Below are 18,965 nucleotides of genomic sequence, written 5' to 3' on the forward strand. Positions count from 1 at the left end.
ATGCAACCTTGAAGCAGACGAGTAAGGTTGGTGCATACTTGGGATGAGATGATGAGATGAGATAGCCTTTATTTGTCAGTTGCAGGTCTTTTGCCCACAACCGAGATGACAGACCTTGCCGACCGTACATACAATACACAAACATCACATTGGGGAGACAGGTCAGGCTAGGCAGCCTTCTCTTTCTGTTCACCTAGTTTTGTAATACAAACTAAATAACATAATTCGCTTTTGTCATGTTGCTGCACAGACGGTTATTGTTGGAAGCTTGGATTCTCTCTTAAAGATATCGCAATTATCTGAGGAGCTCATGTGTCTGTGTAATGTCACTACAACAGACTGCAAACAAAGCCTCTGATGCAGTAACTGCCTCAAATTAGAATGCTGATTGCAGATAACACTGATGTTAACGCTGAAATAATAGAGAGATAATCCGGCCGGATTAACTCCTAGCTGTTGGCTGCATGACTATTTGCTGCTAGAAGAGAGGATTATGTGGAATTTTGTCACTTGGCTGCATCCGTGGCACTGCTGTATTTCTGCACTGTGAGTCATTTGGGAGTTATTTAAATAACTCCACAATGATTGTGTGTTATTTTAGAAGAAGCAGGCAGGGCGTCGGAGATGCTGCAGATTGACAGCAGCAGGCTGACAGAGAATTTAAGGCAGTTGTTTCTCTGCATCTGAACAGTTTAAGGTGTGAACGGATGCTGAGGGGAGGACAGTAATGGCAGCCTGTCAGCGTGTGTTTGCTTCAGAGTGGAAAATATAGACCAGAGTGGGAGCAGCATCAATAAAGGCTTCAGTGCAGTTTACCGCCTGAACCTGGCATAATAATCCCAAAGCATCACTCTGCTGTGTGAAGAGTGTGTGTGTGTGTGTGTATTAGTTGCGCAGTTGATGGTTTCTCATTTTTCCTGCCTCCATTTTGAGTTTGGCTTTTTGTGGTCAGCAGATGCTGACAAAATGTGGGTCATAACTCGACACATTTGCACACATAAGTTATTTGATGATGTCACATCGGTAAAAAACACAGGACTCATATTCTCTGAAATATGATTTTTTTTTCCATATTTGCATATTTGGAGCTTTTAAATTGCCAAGGATTTTATACTAAGCATTCGTGCGAGTCTTTTTGCATACAAATAACGATTATTGTTTATTATTAATAACAACAATAATAAAAGAGCATCTCTAGTAGATTCTGCATTATTTCGATGTAAGTCGGGATGCGCAGATATACATCAGCATCGGCTCAAGGTGTTTATTTATATGACATATTATTTTTCCCTCGAGGTAAACATATCAACATTCCAACAAAAATATAAATGCAAACAATAAAGCTAACATAGATCAGCCCAAATCACAGATATGGATCGCTAATATTCATCTGTCATGTTTCTTATTCTGAATGTGAAACAGAGAGTTTGACAGTTTATTTTTAAACATTGTTTTCTGCCAAAATAAAATAAACATATAGAAAAAACTATCAGCATTTACTCTTTTTAAGCATCAGTTTCTGTTTCTGTAATAGCAGTGGTTTTATTTTAAAGTGTTACCAAAGGTGTACAAAGGTTATGAAGATTAGCTTAACCCTCATCAGAAGTGACAGTTTCCAGTTTAGAGACCGTTGAGCTGTTTTCAGAGTTGGAGCCTCAAACTCACAAGAACCACACATGGTGTCTCCCACTGGTGTAAGACTGGATGACAGTTTGTCAGTCAGTCCAAAGGGTGTCATGACTTTTACTGAAAGTCTCCACACAATTTGCAGCTGAATTATTTTAGTTGTTTTTGCAATTTCTAAACAGTAGTTAGCCACTGATACTGAAATTGTTTTCATATTTCATATTCCTGCTTTTTAAAATAGTCCATCAGAGTCTGGACTCTAGACCTTGAAAGCCACTGACTGTTGAATTATTTAAAACACGACCTTCTGAGTAAATTAACGTCCAATAGATCATCTGTAGGATTATCCACTAATTATCGCTGCACTTGCCTCTGTCATGGAAGATTAATGAGGAGCGTAGTGTGAACTGGCTGTTAATGAGAAAAGAGCAAGTTCAACAAAAAGCAGGTGAAATTATGAGTGTTTAATGTGTGCTGGCGCACAAAGGGAAACTCTTGCGATAACGGATTAATGAGGACATCTGTTCACCCTCGAAGGAGTTGTTTGGCGACTATGTGCGAACCACCAGGTAAATGTCTGCTTTTGTGTATTTCACAGGAACATGATGTTGAGACCCCTTATGGGATGCTGCATGTGGTGATCCGAGGGGCGCCCAAGGGAAACAAGCCCGCTATCCTCACCTACCACGATGTGGGACTGAACCGTGAGTATTGTGTTGGTGTCTTAACAGATGCTCCTGTTTCTGCACTTATCAAAGGTGATAATTGGCTTTCTACCTTTACTTTGCACGCTCACACACACATACACACACAAACACACACTTTTTCAGCCTGAGTCACATTTAAAAGAAGCACGTGTATTGGATTAGATTTTTATTAATTAATTTCTTTAAAAAAATGATTAAAGAAATCAGCTTGATATAAACTGAATGTGTCCCATTCAAGAAAATGTCTTTTGACCAGATTACATGAAATGAACATTTTACGTTGTAATCAATGACTTAGAGTCAGCAGTTTGGGGCATGTATACTATTTCAGTGGTGGACGGTCATCGTAACCATGGTCAAATATTTGTGAATCATGCTGACAGTTTTTTATAGTCTTGGCTCTCCATGATGTCAGCTCTCGCCATGAACACAGGAGAAGCCCACAACTAATGTTCAAACCTGCTGTTTACAAGAACCAGCCAATCAGAAGAAACTTGGCATGAACATGAAAGTGTCTCTGTGTTTCTGACAGACGATGTACTGAGTCACTGCACCAGAGTCCAGTACAACATAATTAAGGATTAATTTGAAGAGGGACTCATTCAAAGCTCCTTCAGTCATTTCCAATCACCAATATAAAGGTTTCCTCTAAAACTAGCACAGCAAAGACTTCATCATCTCACAGAAACAAATAAAAACCATTAAATTACTTAAAAAGCTGTGTGCATTTGGTGCTTGACAAGATTAATTATCTTTGACAAGAAAATATGTTGTCATCATTAGATAACATATCATCGCGACTTGATTTTCATTCCATGCACCAAGAGCTGGATGCTGTCATGACACTCCCATCATTGAGCAAAGGCACTGCTGCACTTAATTTAATTTAATGAGGCATATACATAGGTGGGGTAAAAATAAAAACAATGAAAAAAACCAAAGCATTTGTCTTAAATTGAGATGCTGAGAGGCATCGATGAAATGTAGGTCAGAAAAACATGGACATCCTGCAGAGGGAGGCGAGGCGGCGCCAGCGGCACTGCGGTGCTGCTTTGATGGGTGGAGGTGGGATAAGGAGGGTGGGGTGAATTAGGATGGTATGAGAGGAAGCGGAGGTGATATATGTATGACTGCAAATATCTGACTACATTTTTCTGCATCAGTCTGTCTCAGGTGGTAAAAAAAACCCACGTAAATCCACTCACTCCAGAAAAAAGTACACACAAATATTATGCATATAGAAAATGTTCTGCTGCTGCAGCAGAACCACAGGGCTATTAGTATTCACAGCTAGTCACTAAATCAGTTGACTGCAGCACACAATCACATAGGATGGAGCAAGAGCGAGGGATGAAAGGAGTCACAGTAAAAAATAGAAAGCATAAAGAAAAATTGGTGGGGGGCTTATTGTTCCATTAAAATGACTCCCAATCAGCAGATGGCACAGCAATCTGCCAGTTCCCTCTATTAAAAACACAGATCAAGAGAGAACAAGAGAACAGGAGGGGGCTGGGAAAAAATAGAAAGTGAAATAAAGATAAAGAGATTAGGAGTGCAGCAAAAAGAGAGAGAGGCCGAGGGAGAGAAGGGCTCATTTAAGAAGAAGAAATCAGGTCACGGAGTAGAAATTGTTAGGAAAGAAAACAAAGTGTGCATCTAATTGTACAGGATGCAGGGCATGGGAAATAAAAGGAGAGGAAGAACGAGAGGCAGATAAAGAAAGTACAGAGGGAGAAAGTAGGTCACGGAGTCAGTAGGAGTATAATGTGAAAGAGCTGAGCGGTGATTCAGCGTGTTGGTGATGAGAAACTTCTCACGTCAGTGGTCACGTAGCATTCATATTATTGCCCGCAAGCCGGCACTGCGGCAAAGTCAGAGCGTCCAGCTCCCCTCCCCTGATTTTCATCTCTAGCCTAGTTGTCTTGTTAATTGGTCCGTTTAATTAGCATTGCTCAGGCAGAGCCCAAGGAGGAAACAATGTTGCTGCATGGCTTCACTGAGTCTGACACACATGAGCAGAAAATAGGCCAACTGCAGAGCCGGTGGGAGGAGGGCATAAGAGAACTGACATCTTTTATACATGAAGCTATTTCAGAATTTAATGTTCTCTGTGGTGGTTCAGGAAATAGAGCTCTACAGTGAGGGAAATCCTCCGTGACCCTGGAAATAAATCAGACATTCCTTCCAAGAAAAGAATATGGATCCTCTCTTTTTTGTGCAATGAATGTCCCACTACTGCATATGCAGCATCTCCACGCAGCCCTTGGCTGTTCTCACTGTTTTCTCATCACCAAGCATCAGTGACATTTGAAGATCATTTTCAGACCATTTTGTAAAGTGTAAAAACCACATTAAAATAAAGAAATTCATCAGTTCAGTTAGAAACAAAGGTGAATAAAAGCTGTGTGTCAGATTTGCTAGAAGGAGACTTTGCCTTTCCTTGCTGGCAGAGGATGAGCTGCACAGATGGCCACCTTCAAGATCCTCTCAGAGTGTGGTGCACATTCAATGTGATCACGTTCCTCTGCTCCCAGCCCTCCGTCCTCTCACCCCGTGCTACCTCTGCTTATTTCCTCACTCTCCTACAGACAAGCTGTGCTTCAACACTTTCTTCAGTAATGAAGACATGCAGGAGATCACCAAGCATTTTGTGGTGTGCCACGTCGATGCCCCGGGACAGCAGACTGGAGCATCACAGTTCCCACAAGGGTACAAAAAACACATCTAATGAATGGAGAATTATTTATTCTTCCCTGATTAATTATCTCGTGTTTAGTGGAGTCATTTACAAACTGAGAAGTTTTATAGGTTTTTATGCCTTAAATCATTAATTGAATTAATTTCTTAAATTGTGATATTCCCTTTATTGATTATACTATAGAATAATTTTATTATCTAGTTTTATTGTATTTATTTATGGGGGTGTAATGGTTTTACATTTGAAAAGTCTTATTATGAGCTGGTCAGTCCAAAAATTATTATTATTCAAACTTGTGATTCCTATTAAGCAGTTTCCTTAATAGGAATCACAACAAACAGAAAGACAAAAAGGGTAATTTCATTCATCAATGGTCATCAATGATAGTGCATAATCTGTTTAAACATGAGTGCAGATAGTGCCATTATCTAGAACCATTAACTGAGGGGAACAGAGACGTCACTGAACCGTCCAGATCCTGCACATAGAACTCTATATAATTACTTTCACTTTAAACAGCGCCCATTTACACAGCATAACGGGTGGTTGACATTTGAAAGAAAAATGTTGGGAATAACTCATCTGAGTTCTGAATCTGATAGATTTTTAAATTGTTTCGAGTGAAATGAGTCATTACTTTCTCTCCATAGGTACCAGTACCCCACCATGGACCAGCTGGCTGGCATGCTGCCCACTGTTGTGGAGCACTTTGGGTGGGTGCTCTGTGCTTTGAATTTACAAAAATTCTGTATTTTTCTTGTATTTTCACGTTAAATTGTTCAAAATCAGAGAAAAATGTTTCTGCTCCCATTTGTGTTCTACACAAAATCACCTCACATGAAAACGAGTGTCATGCATTTTCAGTTCATTTAATGACAACTGTAGAAAATTAATTTATAGGACTAGAAAATATCAGATGTTGCCAGCTGGATATAATTTTAGTCTGAGCCTACAGTACCTTTCATGTCTGAGATATAGAACACTTGTTCTTTGCACGTATAAATTTCCCATCTGTGTGTCCTACAGTAGTTTTCTGTCATGTAGGCACTGCAGCAATACTTGTGGTATCCACACATATGAATTATTTAAACCATTGCATCCTTATTTGTCTCGTTGATCTTGTTTAGATTCAAGAGCATCGTTGGAATCGGTGTTGGAGCTGGAGCTTATATTCTGGCCAAATTTGCTGTAAGTCAAAAGTTATTCATTGTTATTTATGAAACAACAATAGCATTTCCATTTAGGTGTGCAAAAAGATTCTATTGTCTTTTACGCTCAGCTGATCTTCCCTGAGCTGGTAGAGGGTTTGGTTCTGCTCAACATCGACCCCAATGGCAAGGGATGGATTGACTGGGCTGCTACCAAGGTACCTCTCCTATACTGTGTCCATCCATTAATCCATCCATTTTCACATTTATCAGCCTACGTATGCCTTTTATATTTCTCATTGCAATAACTCTGTTTCCCTTAGCTGTCAGGTCTGACCAGCGCTCTGCCGGATACGGTGCTGCCACATCTTTTCAGCCAGGTAAACTCACCTTTAAACATAATGTTGTTTAATTTCCAGTGTGCTTAAGTTTCTGAGGTCAAAGTCATTGCAGGTGAAAACCATAGAAACCTAACCCTAATCCAAACCCCATTAGAATATGAGATTTTTGCTCTCTTCAAAAACTGTTTATGCCAGGGAAAAAACATTGTAATTGTCCAAAAAAATTACAGTTACAGTTATTGTTCAAGCATGACGGGAAAACAGGAAGAAAATATGTTTACTGTAACTCTTTGAAGTTTAATAACAGGTTCCTCATTCTAAGAAGCAATTATGGTTTTCTTTGTTCCTTGATTGACAAAACTTTGGGGAACAATTTCATCATAACACTGAAAACAAACATCAAGTATTCGGATTACCAAAGGTACAGGTACGGTTAGGGTTTGCATTCAGCACCAGTTCAGTGGGGGCTAAACCTCACAGAGCAGCACAAAAAAAAACAAAAAAACAATTTTAATAAAGTAATTTTGTCATCATCCAATTCGACTGATTATTTATTCTTGTATAACTGCGAGTACTACTGACCACAGCTGTATTTCTGTGCAGGAGGAGCTGGTGAGCAACACAGAGCTGGTGCAGAGCTACAGGCAGCAGATCAACAACAACATCAACCACTTCAACCTGCAGCTTTTCTGGAACATGTACAACAGGTGGAAGCTCAAACTCAGTGTATTTTTAAGTCATATAAATATATGTAATATGAATAATAAACGTAACAACAAACATAAACACGCAGCGTTTTTTTTTTTAAACTCGTCTATCTTGTCTTGCCCCTTTCAGTCGGAGGGACTTGGAGATGAACCGCAGTGGGACAGTGCTTAACGCCAAGACCCTGAAGTAAGTCTTCAGATGTGCCATCACAGCACAGTGTTATCTAAGGTTTAGTGGAGGTTAAAGCTTTTATTTTTGTTAATTTTGGACAGACTGACACACCACTGGAATCAGCTGACCAGCTGTTAGAATAATGAGTTTCTTGTGTTGAGTAAATACAGTCACATGATATTATAAACAGCTATAAAAGATTAGATAATATAATGTAAAAGATTCTCTTGTAAAAGGCATCTTCAAACATGTAGTCTGGACCCGACAGCAGAACAACAGACATATATTTAATCTGAGAGAGTTACGTGTGCTGTAAGTGATAATTAGCAAAATCATGTCAATGCTTAAAATTTTTAAGATGTTCACAAAGAATACTGATGGCCTCTAGGTGTCCTGTGATGTTGGTTGTTGGAGACAATGCGCCTGCAGAGGAAGGAGTGGTGAGTCATTGTTCTTTTTCTTTCTGTTTGTCTAAAGCCAGTTAAGACAAACAAAAAATCTTTCAGTTGGATTCATATTTTATATTCATTACTTGGATAGCTACACTGATCAAAATCTTCTCTTTCCTACTTGCAAAACATCAAAACTTTACATTTATTCCGACCAATGTTTCTGGCAATGTGACAAACATTAGTCTAGTTTACGCTCTTTTAGCTTCGCTTTTGGTCTCCACCAGCTCCTTAGAGAAAGATCTGGTTCTTTAGTTGCTAAATGCTCACGTGTTAATCACTAACTGTGTCTGTCTGGTGCCACCAATAAGGCCACCATGAATGCACTAAAGCTCCATAAAAACAACTGTAATGCTTGACCAATGCATTCATCAGGGTATTTAACAAAAACTCTCTCCCTGTTTAGGTACCAAACATGATCCCGCACAGGTTTTATATTGGTCACACCCCAAATGGCCTTAAACCACTAGTACCAGAACCTCTACTCTGTTACCATTAAAGCACTTTAATAACAGCTGAATAAGTAGCTGAAACCCCTAAATGCTCATTAAAGCTGAAGATTCAGTGGATAAGTCTCTGCAGGTTTTAAACATTTCTCACTTAATGAACTTATCTTTGAGAAAATGTGCAGAGTGGGATCACTTAGGCTTGTATGACTATTTTGAGGGGACTTGGAATTAGTCTGTGACCTTTTTGTCTCATCATGTAGTAGCCGTGCTTCATCAGTTTCTTTTCGTCTTTATGTTGCTTCTATAAATTCCCCACAGAGCTGACTCAGTTTGTCAGAGTAAATAAAAATTAGCTTACCAGCAGACCCTCCCCTCCTTCTTCCTCCACCTGTTCTCACTCTGTTCAGTATTTTGTTCTCACTCTGTGCTCATTTATGAATAAAGAAACAGGTCAGCCAGCAGAGACATCTCTACAAGCCTCCTTCTCCCCTGCCTGTCTGCATTACTATAGGTGTACTATAGGTGTGTGTGTCTATTTGTGTACGTGTTCTCCAGAGGCCAGATGGCCTCGTTCTCGCTCTGGGGCTGTCTGAAGTGGCCCAGATATGTGTGCTTCTGCACCAGTTAATCTGCCGCCTGTTCAAATTGATATCAAATCACTCCATCCTCTGTGAGATGGAGAACGAGATGCAGGGAGAGTGATGTTGTTGTTATAAAACCTCTTGAAAAGATAGAAGGATGGAGAGATGGAAGCAGGTATGGAGGGAAGGGAAGCGAGGAAGTGAGAGATGTGAACAGAGGTTAATTTATTGGATGTGACAGATGGAGGTCATATTAATATTTCATATCTGCTGATATGACCAGCTGAGGCTGCTGAGTATGCTCCACTTACTTTACGCTTTTCTTTCTTCCTTTTTTTAAGCATAAATATGCGGCACATTTTGTACATATTCTTACACATATTTCCTTTTACTTACTAATTTGCATGCTCCATCTGCCTGGCAATTTTCCAATAAAGGCAATAAAGGCTATTTCTATTCCATTCTATTCTGTTAATGCAGAGTGAGTGGAATATGGAGAGATGCATATTTATAAGAGTCACATTTGCATTTCCTGCAACTAATTTGCAACTGTTTTGTTGTAGCTGTGCAAATAATTTGTAATTGATATGCAGTTTTGTATCAGCAGATGAAGCTTGTCTAAAAAAATTTTTAAGAAAAATTCTTATTTTATTCAAAAAAGTGCAGATGTGCATTCATCTCACAGTTATACGTGTTTATTTTGTCAAGATTACCAAAAATGTATTTTTGGAATCTGTGTAAAGGATTAAAGATTAAATGCAGCAGAGAGCAAAAGCATGTTCTCGTTGGTTTCTGTGTGATGCCCTGAATGTGCTTTTGCATGTCCACATGTGAGCAGTTAGGCATCGTTTGTGTTTCTGTGCACATCTGTGTGTGCACACACTGCGGATGAATCTTATCCTGCTGGAGTGAGTCATCTCTGCAGCATACTGCAGTATCTGGGTCGTCTCCATATATGGACTATACATTCACCATCTCTGATAAAGTCCTGACACTGTTTATCTTGGAGTTGAAAGTTTTCCATCTATAGCAAGTGTTTCAGTGTGTGTTGAAAGCACGCCAGCACGCTATATGGGTTAGTAGTTTAAGGTGTGTCGTGTCTTTTTTAATTATAGCAAGCAGTTTCATTTGGCTTTATAGCTGTTGCTTGCTCACTGCAATTTGCATTTTTAGATCTTAGACTTGATTCTTGCACTGAAGTCTAAAATCAATAGAATTAGAATATCTTCATTAAGATAGGCCAACGGTGGATGTTAGTTATGAACTCACTGTCAGCTCACATTTCCCCAATCAACCTTTGAGTGTGTTCATATGTAAGGTTTGGCATAATATGGCCAATCACATGGACATGAACAACAGCAGAGCCCCAAATAGAAAACCAAGCAATATAGCCAAACAGATCTGAGGAATTAAAAAATATAATCCAAGCTAAAAGTGACACAGTAAAACCCGTATGGAAGTCTCCGCAGCATATGCAGTATATTAGGCATAACTGGTTAAATGGTACATGACATGTACCCTTGTAAGAGATGAGAAGTTTAACTCTTTTCCCTTTGGATTAGGGGTAAGTTTGATAATATCTGTGTCACGGTTCACGAGGCGAGCCGTATGGAATTATTAAAGGACCCAAGATGCAGCACAACTGAGGTGAGGAAGCTTTATTAAAGGAGCGTGCTCAAACAAAGGCGAGGGTGGCAAAAACAGAACTGAGTAAAACCTAAACTGGGAAAACTAAGCATAGAAAACAAACCTGAAACCTAGAGACACATGGAGATGCAGGAGACATGGAGAGACAACCAGCGACAACAGAGGAAGACACGCAGACAAACCAGCAACTAACAGAGGCAGACAGGTTTAAATACAGAGAAGGATAACGAGGGAATGAGACACAGAAGGCGGGCACAGCTGGGAGTAATCAGACATGACGGGACAGGGGAAACGTAAACTGAACATACTGAGATCACACACGGACCTTCAAAGTAAAACAGGAAAAACACACACACACATGCAAAGACACAGACTCAGAGACTTGGGCTAAACACAGAGACCTGACTACACTAGAGGTAATACACAGGCAGGGATGACACCAAACAGAGGGAGCACAAACTAAACCCTGGGAAACTAAAACACAACAGTCATAATACATAAAACTATCAAAAGTAAAAGTACAAAAAGTCACCGACCCAGGACCATGACAATCCGTCACATTTGCTCAGTCAGAAGAGGGTGAGCTCTGCCTATACAGCTTACCTATACAGGAAAAATCCAGAATCTGTTCTAATGGTCATCAAACCATGTTTTTATTGATTTATATTGAGGTTTCAAAACTCATCATAAAGGTACAGTGGAGGTCATCCAATGTCAACTTTATGGGGGAAAGAGTTAACTCTAAGAAGCCAGTGTTATCTTGTGTTGTCTTGTGTTATCTTGTTAATCTCTTTTAAGTGTTACTGTATTTGGTATGTGTGCAGAAAATTACATAGTTTGGGAAACATACTGATCATGGTGTCACCAATCTTGCTAGTGTGACTTTTGGCCCCCGGCTCTGTATTCTGCAACAATTTTTGACGTAACCAGTGAGGCCATGCAAACCACTACTATAAAAACAGTAGCTCACTTATTTTGCCTGAGAGTAAAGGAACGCCTTTCAACAATATATTTTTGTGTGTTATTACGTTTTTAGTAAAACACTCTGAATTTCCCTGTATCTAAATAAACGTGATTGTACTTGAATGTTATCTGTAAATGTGTGGACATTTATGTTATGTTGCCTGATGAAGTCATCAGAAAGCATGCAAAAAGATGTGATTGTTCTTGTTATCTGGCTTAGTCAGCTCAACCTGCTGTTTTGTCTTTAAGGTCGAGTGTAACTCCAAACTGGACCCGACCAACACCACCTTCCTGAAGGTAAACGTTTGCTCTCGTTTCACCTACTACTGCTGTAGATTCACTGAAGCAACATTTTAAAGTCAGACACACAAAGGAAAAGTAGACGTGTGATCATCAGCAATAAAACAACTTGTTTCAGTTTTCAGTAATTTTCTAAAAAGCTATTTTGACCCTTTTTACTTTAGTGTTGTGTTGTTCAAAGAAATATGTTTAATTTTGGTAAACATCCTAAATAGCTATTTCTTAATTACTCTACATTGGAAGTAATTCAGTGTGTAGAAGTTGAATAATAAATCTGAACACATTTATGAACATATTCACAAACAAGAAATACTGAACCCAAGCTTTAGAAATACTTGGGTCGATATATTCTGACAGAATGTTTCATAAAGAAGAAAATACAAGAAAAATAATAACATAGACATTGTTTACCTTGATGATAGACCACCAAAGACACCAAACAGACAGACAGACAGATAGATAGATAGATAGATAGATAGATAGATAGATAGATAGATAGATAGATAGATAGATAGATAGATAGATAGATAGATAGATCTGTCACACAGACAGAGATGGTTGATTGATCATATGCTAGTTGGCTGATGGCTGCTGTCTCCTCCCGTGGCAGATGGCTGACTCTGGTGGACTGCCCCAGCTCACACAGGTAACACAAACAAACCACTTTGCATCATGAAGATGCTGCTACACAAACAAATAAAAACACCACAGAGCACAAACTCACCATCCACATTTAAGACACTGTTTCCTCAGAATTGAGTGGAATAAAAACTCTGATGTGTTTTTTTTCCAGCCCGGCAAACTGACAGAAGCCTTCAAGTATTTCCTGCAGGGGATGGGCTACAGTAAGTCTCCAAACCGCCATAGTTAGTGAGACAGAGTGGGATTCAGTGTTTTTTGTTTTATTTTTAAAATTTACTTTCAGGTGTATTTTTGTAGTGTCGAGTGAGTGTGCTATGATGTATTTTATGCAGAGGGTTATGACCAATATTAATCTTGCCCTCTGTCTTCCTTGCCCCGTTCTTTCAGTCGCTAATGTGAAGGATCGGAGGTTGAGTGGAGGGCCAGGTACTTCCTCCTCCCCGTTCACCTCTGACCTGTTATTGCCCTATTCAATGACTGTGGTATTTTAGAATTTCTTTTGAATTTCATTTGGTTGTGAATATAATATTTTGGGCTGCAATTATTATTATTATTATTATGGTTATTTTTTTTTTTACTTTTGCTCTCATTTTTGGAGTTTCTTTTATCCTAAGGACATTAACCCCCCATCTTTGTTTTATCAAATATAATTTTTCCTCCAATGGAAAAATATACTGCCCTTACTTCCACTCCCCCCATTCCTTTACCATTGCATCTCCAGTCCTGCTCTTTGCATGGCGTTCAGCTAGCTTTGAGCAAAGACTTTCAGACCAAGTTAACAATAATTCACCATGTCTTTAAAAAACGTAAATAAACTGTTGACAAAACCAAGTTGTTTTTAGTTACACTGGTTAAAAATGTATTTTTCCCTTGTATCACAGAAAGATGGAATGAAATGAACTGAACTTTGTTTAGAAGATTTTAAAAAGCATAGCTTACCTGATAGGAGAATTTTAAGTCCAGAGCTTTGAGTGTTTTTCTGCAAATAGCCATGATTTTCTGACCTTATTTAAAACTCAGCTTTGATATTCAAATATCCCAGGGTTACCTTTGCATTCCAATTTATTACAAATTATGGATTTTTGCTCATTTTTCCTATCAGCAAATTTTAGTTTTATTTTCAGTGGGAAGCAAAACAAAATACCCAGGTAATAATGGAGGTCAAAGAAGAAATATTAAACTTTAATGTGCAAATTGGCTGAAAACAGGCTCCTGATGTTGGTCTTTGTCTACTGACTGTGTAAGTGAAAAACTGTAGGCTAACGTGTGTGGTGTTAAAACTGTCAGGGATGCTTTTCTGGGTTGTTTCACCTTCCTGAAGGAGCCATAATAAGTCAGTGAAGTGTGAATACAGGTTAACTTAATCCTGATTACTCTAAGGAAATCCAAAAATGTCTTTGCTCAACTTGTTATCTTTTTTCAGTGCAGTCATTTAATAATGACCAAACAAACCCAGTTCCACACTAATCATAGTCTGTTCCCATGAGAACAACTGAGCTTATTATATCACAGACTGAGTACATGGTGCTGTTAATGTGTCTCCAGGTAGACACATTAACAGCTTTAATTAACAAGCCTAACAATTCATGACTGTTGTATGAGCCAGTCAGCTGCCGTTTCTCACCTGCTATGAAGAAACATATTCTTCAGTTATCCACATTAGCATGTGCTCCCTACATCCCCCCAACATCTACTGATTGCACTTTTTTATTTATTTTTTCAAAAATGTAAGAAATTTGACATGTTGAAATTTCTCCCAGTGCCCTCAGCCAGTATGACCCGCCTAGCTCGCTCCAGGACGGCTTCCCTGACCAGCGGCGGCTCCGTGGAGGGATCCCGCTCACGAGCCTGCACCCACTCGGACAGCACTGAGGGAGTCGGCGCAGTCACCCATACCATGGAGGTGTCCTGCTGAGAAACCACAGGAAGAAAGAGGGAGGGAGGAAGTAGAGGGATGGAGAGAGAAACAGTGAGGCGGGCTGTGCAAACAAGAGGTGGAATTGAAGGTGTGAGAGAGGTAGTCAGGCTTGATGGACAGGGATAGTAATATTTGAAGACAGCTCTCTTTGTCTTCATCTACGTCCTCCTTATCCCTGTGTCTGCCATTTTCTTCCCTCCTCCACTGTAAAATTCCATATGTAACGCTACTTTAACACCCTAAACACATTTAAATATCCACCTCAATTTCCTTTCTCCCACCACTCAATGATTTAGCATTTACTCTTGAAGTGTCATTCTTGTGTTTGCTGAGTGTGGCCTCATTCTTTGCGTGCACCCTTTCTAACCTCCCACCCCCCAAACACACAAAACAGTAATTCTGTCAACAGTCCATACAGAAATATGCTGTAAAGAGCTAGTGATGAAATCTGATACGAGCTGGTAAAAGTGCAGGACATAGCAATGAGAGCCAGACCGTTCTCACTCCCGAGGCGTAACATCCCGACGTTTTGTCACGTCCCGCGGCGTTCCTGAGGAACGCGAAAGGTGACCTTCCGCGTTCTTATGGTACGCGCCGGGTTATGGCAGAAATCCAGTGGAATGACGGTCCCGCGGTAATAGACGTTCCAGCCCTGTATTCCAGCCCTAAACCTAACCTTCTCCCTAACCCTAACCATAACCTTGTTCCTAAGCTTAACCACCACTTTAATGACGTTAAATAGTGTTTTCCCAAGCGATTTGAAGGAGAAGAGTAAACATGTGTAGATTGAGTCCAAACGGTTGTCATAGGTCCTCAGTTTTCCGATGTCGTCATGTAGGAACGTGTTGGGTGCCCGAAAACGTAATATGTTGACGATTTGTCACCTAGCGTAAAATGTTACTGTTTGGGATGAGAACGTGTTGTGAGAGCAGTACTTTTATGGGGTGTTTTCTGTTTTTATGTGACAGATTGTGAGCATCTCTCTCTGTGAAGTTTGAGAATCATGCGGGTGGGGGGGGGGGTGTCCAGAATTAGGCAGACGGCAGAACACAGCATGTCGTAGCCGAGTGCACCTGTAGCGCTAGAGAGGATTTGTAAGCATAGTTAGAGCTCACAACGTTGCTATAAAGCTGCACTTGGTAAGACCTTATTTCAAATGGGTGAACTATAACTAGATTGAAACAGTGTGATATTGTCAGTATATGCTTCAACTTATCTCCATTGATGCATTTACATTAAAATATTAATAGTCCAGGTTTATAACAGCTCAAACTTTGAAATAATAAGCTATTTTTCAGGCTGTCTGTGCTTCTGCATGTGTAGTATCTGAGACATATTCTGAGGCTCATTACCTCAAAACAGGAAATTACACGCGGGCCGCCAGTCACAAGCGCACCAAAACCAAGCCACTACACCACCAGGGAGCTTTATCAGTTTATCTGCTTTACCTTCTTCTTTTTGCCACAATAATATTTACATTAACGTCTTTGAGTCATCTTGATTTTGCGTGAGAAGACAATCTGGAGCTGTTTGGTATCAAATGAGCCAAAAATTATTTAAAAACATCAAATCCAACGTAGCCAATGTAGCAGCAAAGTTGTTATGAAGCACTTGAAAAACACCTTCTGTGAAATCAAGTGAGCCTGAAACTATTAATATCTTACACTGCAAAACATGTAAATGCTTAATAAAGACGGTGGAAAATGCACCCATACGAGCAAAATACTTATATATAGTTTGCAAAGTGAGGAATATTAATGTAGCTATATGAGCTTGAAGTGCAGATTAACCTGTTTGTGTTAACGAGGAACTTGTCAGAAAGCTAGAATTTCAATTTCAATTGCATTTAAAAAATCGTTTATTCACAGAAAGCCCCTTTACATTCCCATCATGAGCAGGGCCGGCACAGGAACATGATGTTACAATGCATCAGCTCCAAAATTTCGCTTGGAGCTAAATTAGCGTAATACACCAGAGTGCAGCTTTAAGCCGCGTGTCATCTCACATTTCTCAGACAATCCACTGCATAATACTAGAATAGAAGAAGTATTTATTAACATGTATATGCATGTCAATGTGAAAGTAATCTTAGGGCATTCTAGTATGTAATTAGTTTCTAGTATTAGGGCATTCTTCATTAGCACCTTACTTGTGGCTAGTTAAATAGAGCCATGGATGCAAACACCTTCATTAGCCTGCAGCTGTAGTGCATGGATGTGGTTCTCGCCATAGGCAGCTCTTTGTGGTCTCTTAAGATGACAATCACAGCCTGACTCAAACCAAACTTGACCAGGGAGGGGAGCTGAGGCAGGACCAGGCCAGCCCGACAACCTCTCGCTTCTGGGTCGACGTCACAGAAACTTGCCTTCCGTTACAGCATCCAGCCCCTCTTTGTGGATATACCAAAGCTACCCACCCACACAAACACACACACACACATTTTCGCACATCTACTGAAGTGAAAGCTGCGTGGGCTGGATTTAGTAATGGAATAAAAGGAATACACAAAATTCACATGCAAGATGGAATCCATTGCTATGTGGTTAGTGGGTGTTTTGATGTGCCGTGAAGCCACGATCTCACTGGTGTAGTGCAACATAGTGAGTATATATGTGTAGTTTTAGACTAGTGCAACTGTGTGCTGCAATCTGCTGTAATCCTGGATCACCTTAATAGTGATCAGGGATGGGCTCCCTTGGATTTTAGCTCATTAATGTACAGTATTCATGTACCATAGTCACCTTCGTCTGCTTTCAGTTTTACAGGAAAACCCTTTGGTCCCCTGTCAGAAGGGGCGTAGCTACCAATTGCTGAGGTGTGCACTTCCCTGAGGCAGCCTGTAAGGGGCGGGGCTTTTTTGGCGCCATTTGGGCTCCAAGCTCGGAATGTAGGGTAACCCCCAGCCACTTAAAAAAACAAAAAACAAAACCCCTCCCTCTAAAAAAATAAAAATAAAATAAAACAAAAAAAAAAATCACAAGGTGCCCCGGTTCTCACAGGCAAACCCAGCTGCACCCTAAAGGGCTATCAGCTGAAGTCACTTTTTAAGATGTCGGTAGTGTTTTAGTCATAGTTGTGAGCACCAGGGGGCCCTAAAAAGCAACAGGCTGGGAATGAAAATGAGAAAATGCTATATTTGTGTAAAGAGGAAGGGAAAAGATCATTACCAAAACACAGAGAGAGATTCTGACCTGAAACATGGCTGAATGAATGTTAAAGGAAAAGAATGTGAATTCGTTTAAGCTGGAGAGATTGTTGAATTGCTTGAAATATTCAGTAATGGTCTCAAAACGCAGAAAACAGGGATCAGATCAAAGACGTTCTTATAGAACCTCATCGGCCAACTTCACAAAAACTCAAGGTTGCATGTAGCAGATTTTGTGATCATTTTCACTGTTTCTTCTGTTCACTAAGCTATTTTCTGCCATCCTCCTACATGACTCAAACTGCCTGGGGGGGCTCCTGAATGTATCTTGTCCCTTTTTGAAGTGCTGTACAGTATTGTCAACCCACACCTCATCCTCACTATGTTTTCCATTTCTTTTATCTTTGACATTTAACCATGTACATGAAAACCCATCTCCTATCTGCTCCTTCCTCTTCGAGGTCTTTAAATAGTGAAGTTGAATTGTGAAAGTCCACAGGTCCTGTAAGCTAGCGCTGGATCAGTTTGTATAGACCTTGGTCCTCCTTGCACTTGTAGATACTTTTTATTTACAGAGCGGGTTACCCCAACCAAGCACTCTAGCATTACTATATTGTGCGAAAATGTATCTCTTTTCCTCTTCTCTTAGAGATTTTTTTTAAAGACAACAATAGGTTGTAACCTCTTCATGGTATTTTATTGGTTTGTGTCCTAACACTATTTCTCTTCCTACTCCCATTATGACCAATTTGTATTGAGCAATAGGTTCTTTTTTCTCATTTGGATCGTTTCATATTGTGGGAATCTTCCCTCTGAGCTTGTTTCTATTCACAACAGTAGGACTCTTACCGACTTCGTTGTCATCCAGATGTGTACTGGAAAGTTTAACTTTAATATATAAATACATATACAAAGTAAACTGTCTCTGTCAATGTACTGATCAAGTAACAAGTGAGAAATAAAGACTTTACGTCAGAATTTGACGACTCAGGTGTTTTCTGTCACGTTTTGGGTGCATGGGAAGCCTAATAGAGAGATGCCCTTAGACACCAAAAATGTGGTTAATATAGAGCAGCTCAAGGTTCAAGGTTCTCTTCATAACCAGTGCGCAATATTGCGTTTATGATGCCAGAGGCCACAGGGTAAAGTGTGGTTTGAGGCCTGTTCTTATACAAGCTTGCTCTCTGTACGCAAGCTAGCTTTGGCTAGCAGTCTATGTACTGTACACCTGAGTAATGGGAACATATACCAGATACATACAATGTAGGCAAGTAATAAAATATTCAAAGTAGATCATCTCATTAAAACGCTTGAAAATAATGTGAACATACATTTGGAAACTGTTGGCTCTGTCTAGCACAGGCCCACCGCTGGAACGAGACAATTTAACTACACAGCAAAGGCATTGAACACCAAGTAGGCAAAGTTCTTTGTGTTACTCATGCATGAGGGAGACCTGCCTGGAGCCAAGT

At 39.9% G+C, this 18,965-nt stretch overlaps 1 protein-coding gene across 5 annotated transcripts in view; it reads left to right on the plus strand.

Moving 5' to 3' along the window:
• Nucleotides 1-14,893, plus strand: part of ndrg4 (NDRG family member 4) — a 65,508-nt gene extending 50,615 nt beyond the window's left edge. For 3 of the 5 annotated variants that reach the window (XM_026172574.1, XM_026172576.1, XM_026172577.1), the window contains 14 exons: nucleotides 2,225-2,330; nucleotides 4,922-5,042; nucleotides 5,682-5,744; nucleotides 6,159-6,219; nucleotides 6,311-6,397; nucleotides 6,503-6,559; nucleotides 7,124-7,227; nucleotides 7,358-7,414; nucleotides 7,788-7,839; nucleotides 11,738-11,785; nucleotides 12,399-12,434; nucleotides 12,582-12,633; nucleotides 12,818-12,856; nucleotides 14,191-14,893. In XM_026172574.1, the coding sequence (XP_026028359.1) occupies nucleotides 2,225-2,330; nucleotides 4,922-5,042; nucleotides 5,682-5,744; nucleotides 6,159-6,219; nucleotides 6,311-6,397; nucleotides 6,503-6,559; nucleotides 7,124-7,227; nucleotides 7,358-7,414; nucleotides 7,788-7,839; nucleotides 11,738-11,785; nucleotides 12,399-12,434; nucleotides 12,582-12,633; nucleotides 12,818-12,856; nucleotides 14,191-14,345 (1,038 nt within the window). In that variant the 3' untranslated portion in view covers nucleotides 14,346-14,893. The remainder of the gene's footprint in view (nucleotides 1-2,224; nucleotides 2,331-4,921; nucleotides 5,043-5,681; nucleotides 5,745-6,158; nucleotides 6,220-6,310; nucleotides 6,398-6,502; nucleotides 6,560-7,123; nucleotides 7,228-7,357; nucleotides 7,415-7,787; nucleotides 7,840-11,737; nucleotides 11,786-12,398; nucleotides 12,435-12,581; nucleotides 12,634-12,817; nucleotides 12,857-14,190) is intronic. The other 2 variants (XM_026172575.1, XM_026172578.1) reach the window with 1 other exon arrangement.
• The last annotated feature ends 4,072 nt before the right edge of the window (nucleotides 14,894-18,965 follow it).

This window comes from Astatotilapia calliptera, chromosome 7, assembly GCF_900246225.1.
Source record: "Astatotilapia calliptera chromosome 7, fAstCal1.2, whole genome shotgun sequence".
Lineage (NCBI taxonomy): Eukaryota > Metazoa > Chordata > Actinopteri > Cichliformes > Cichlidae > Astatotilapia > Astatotilapia calliptera.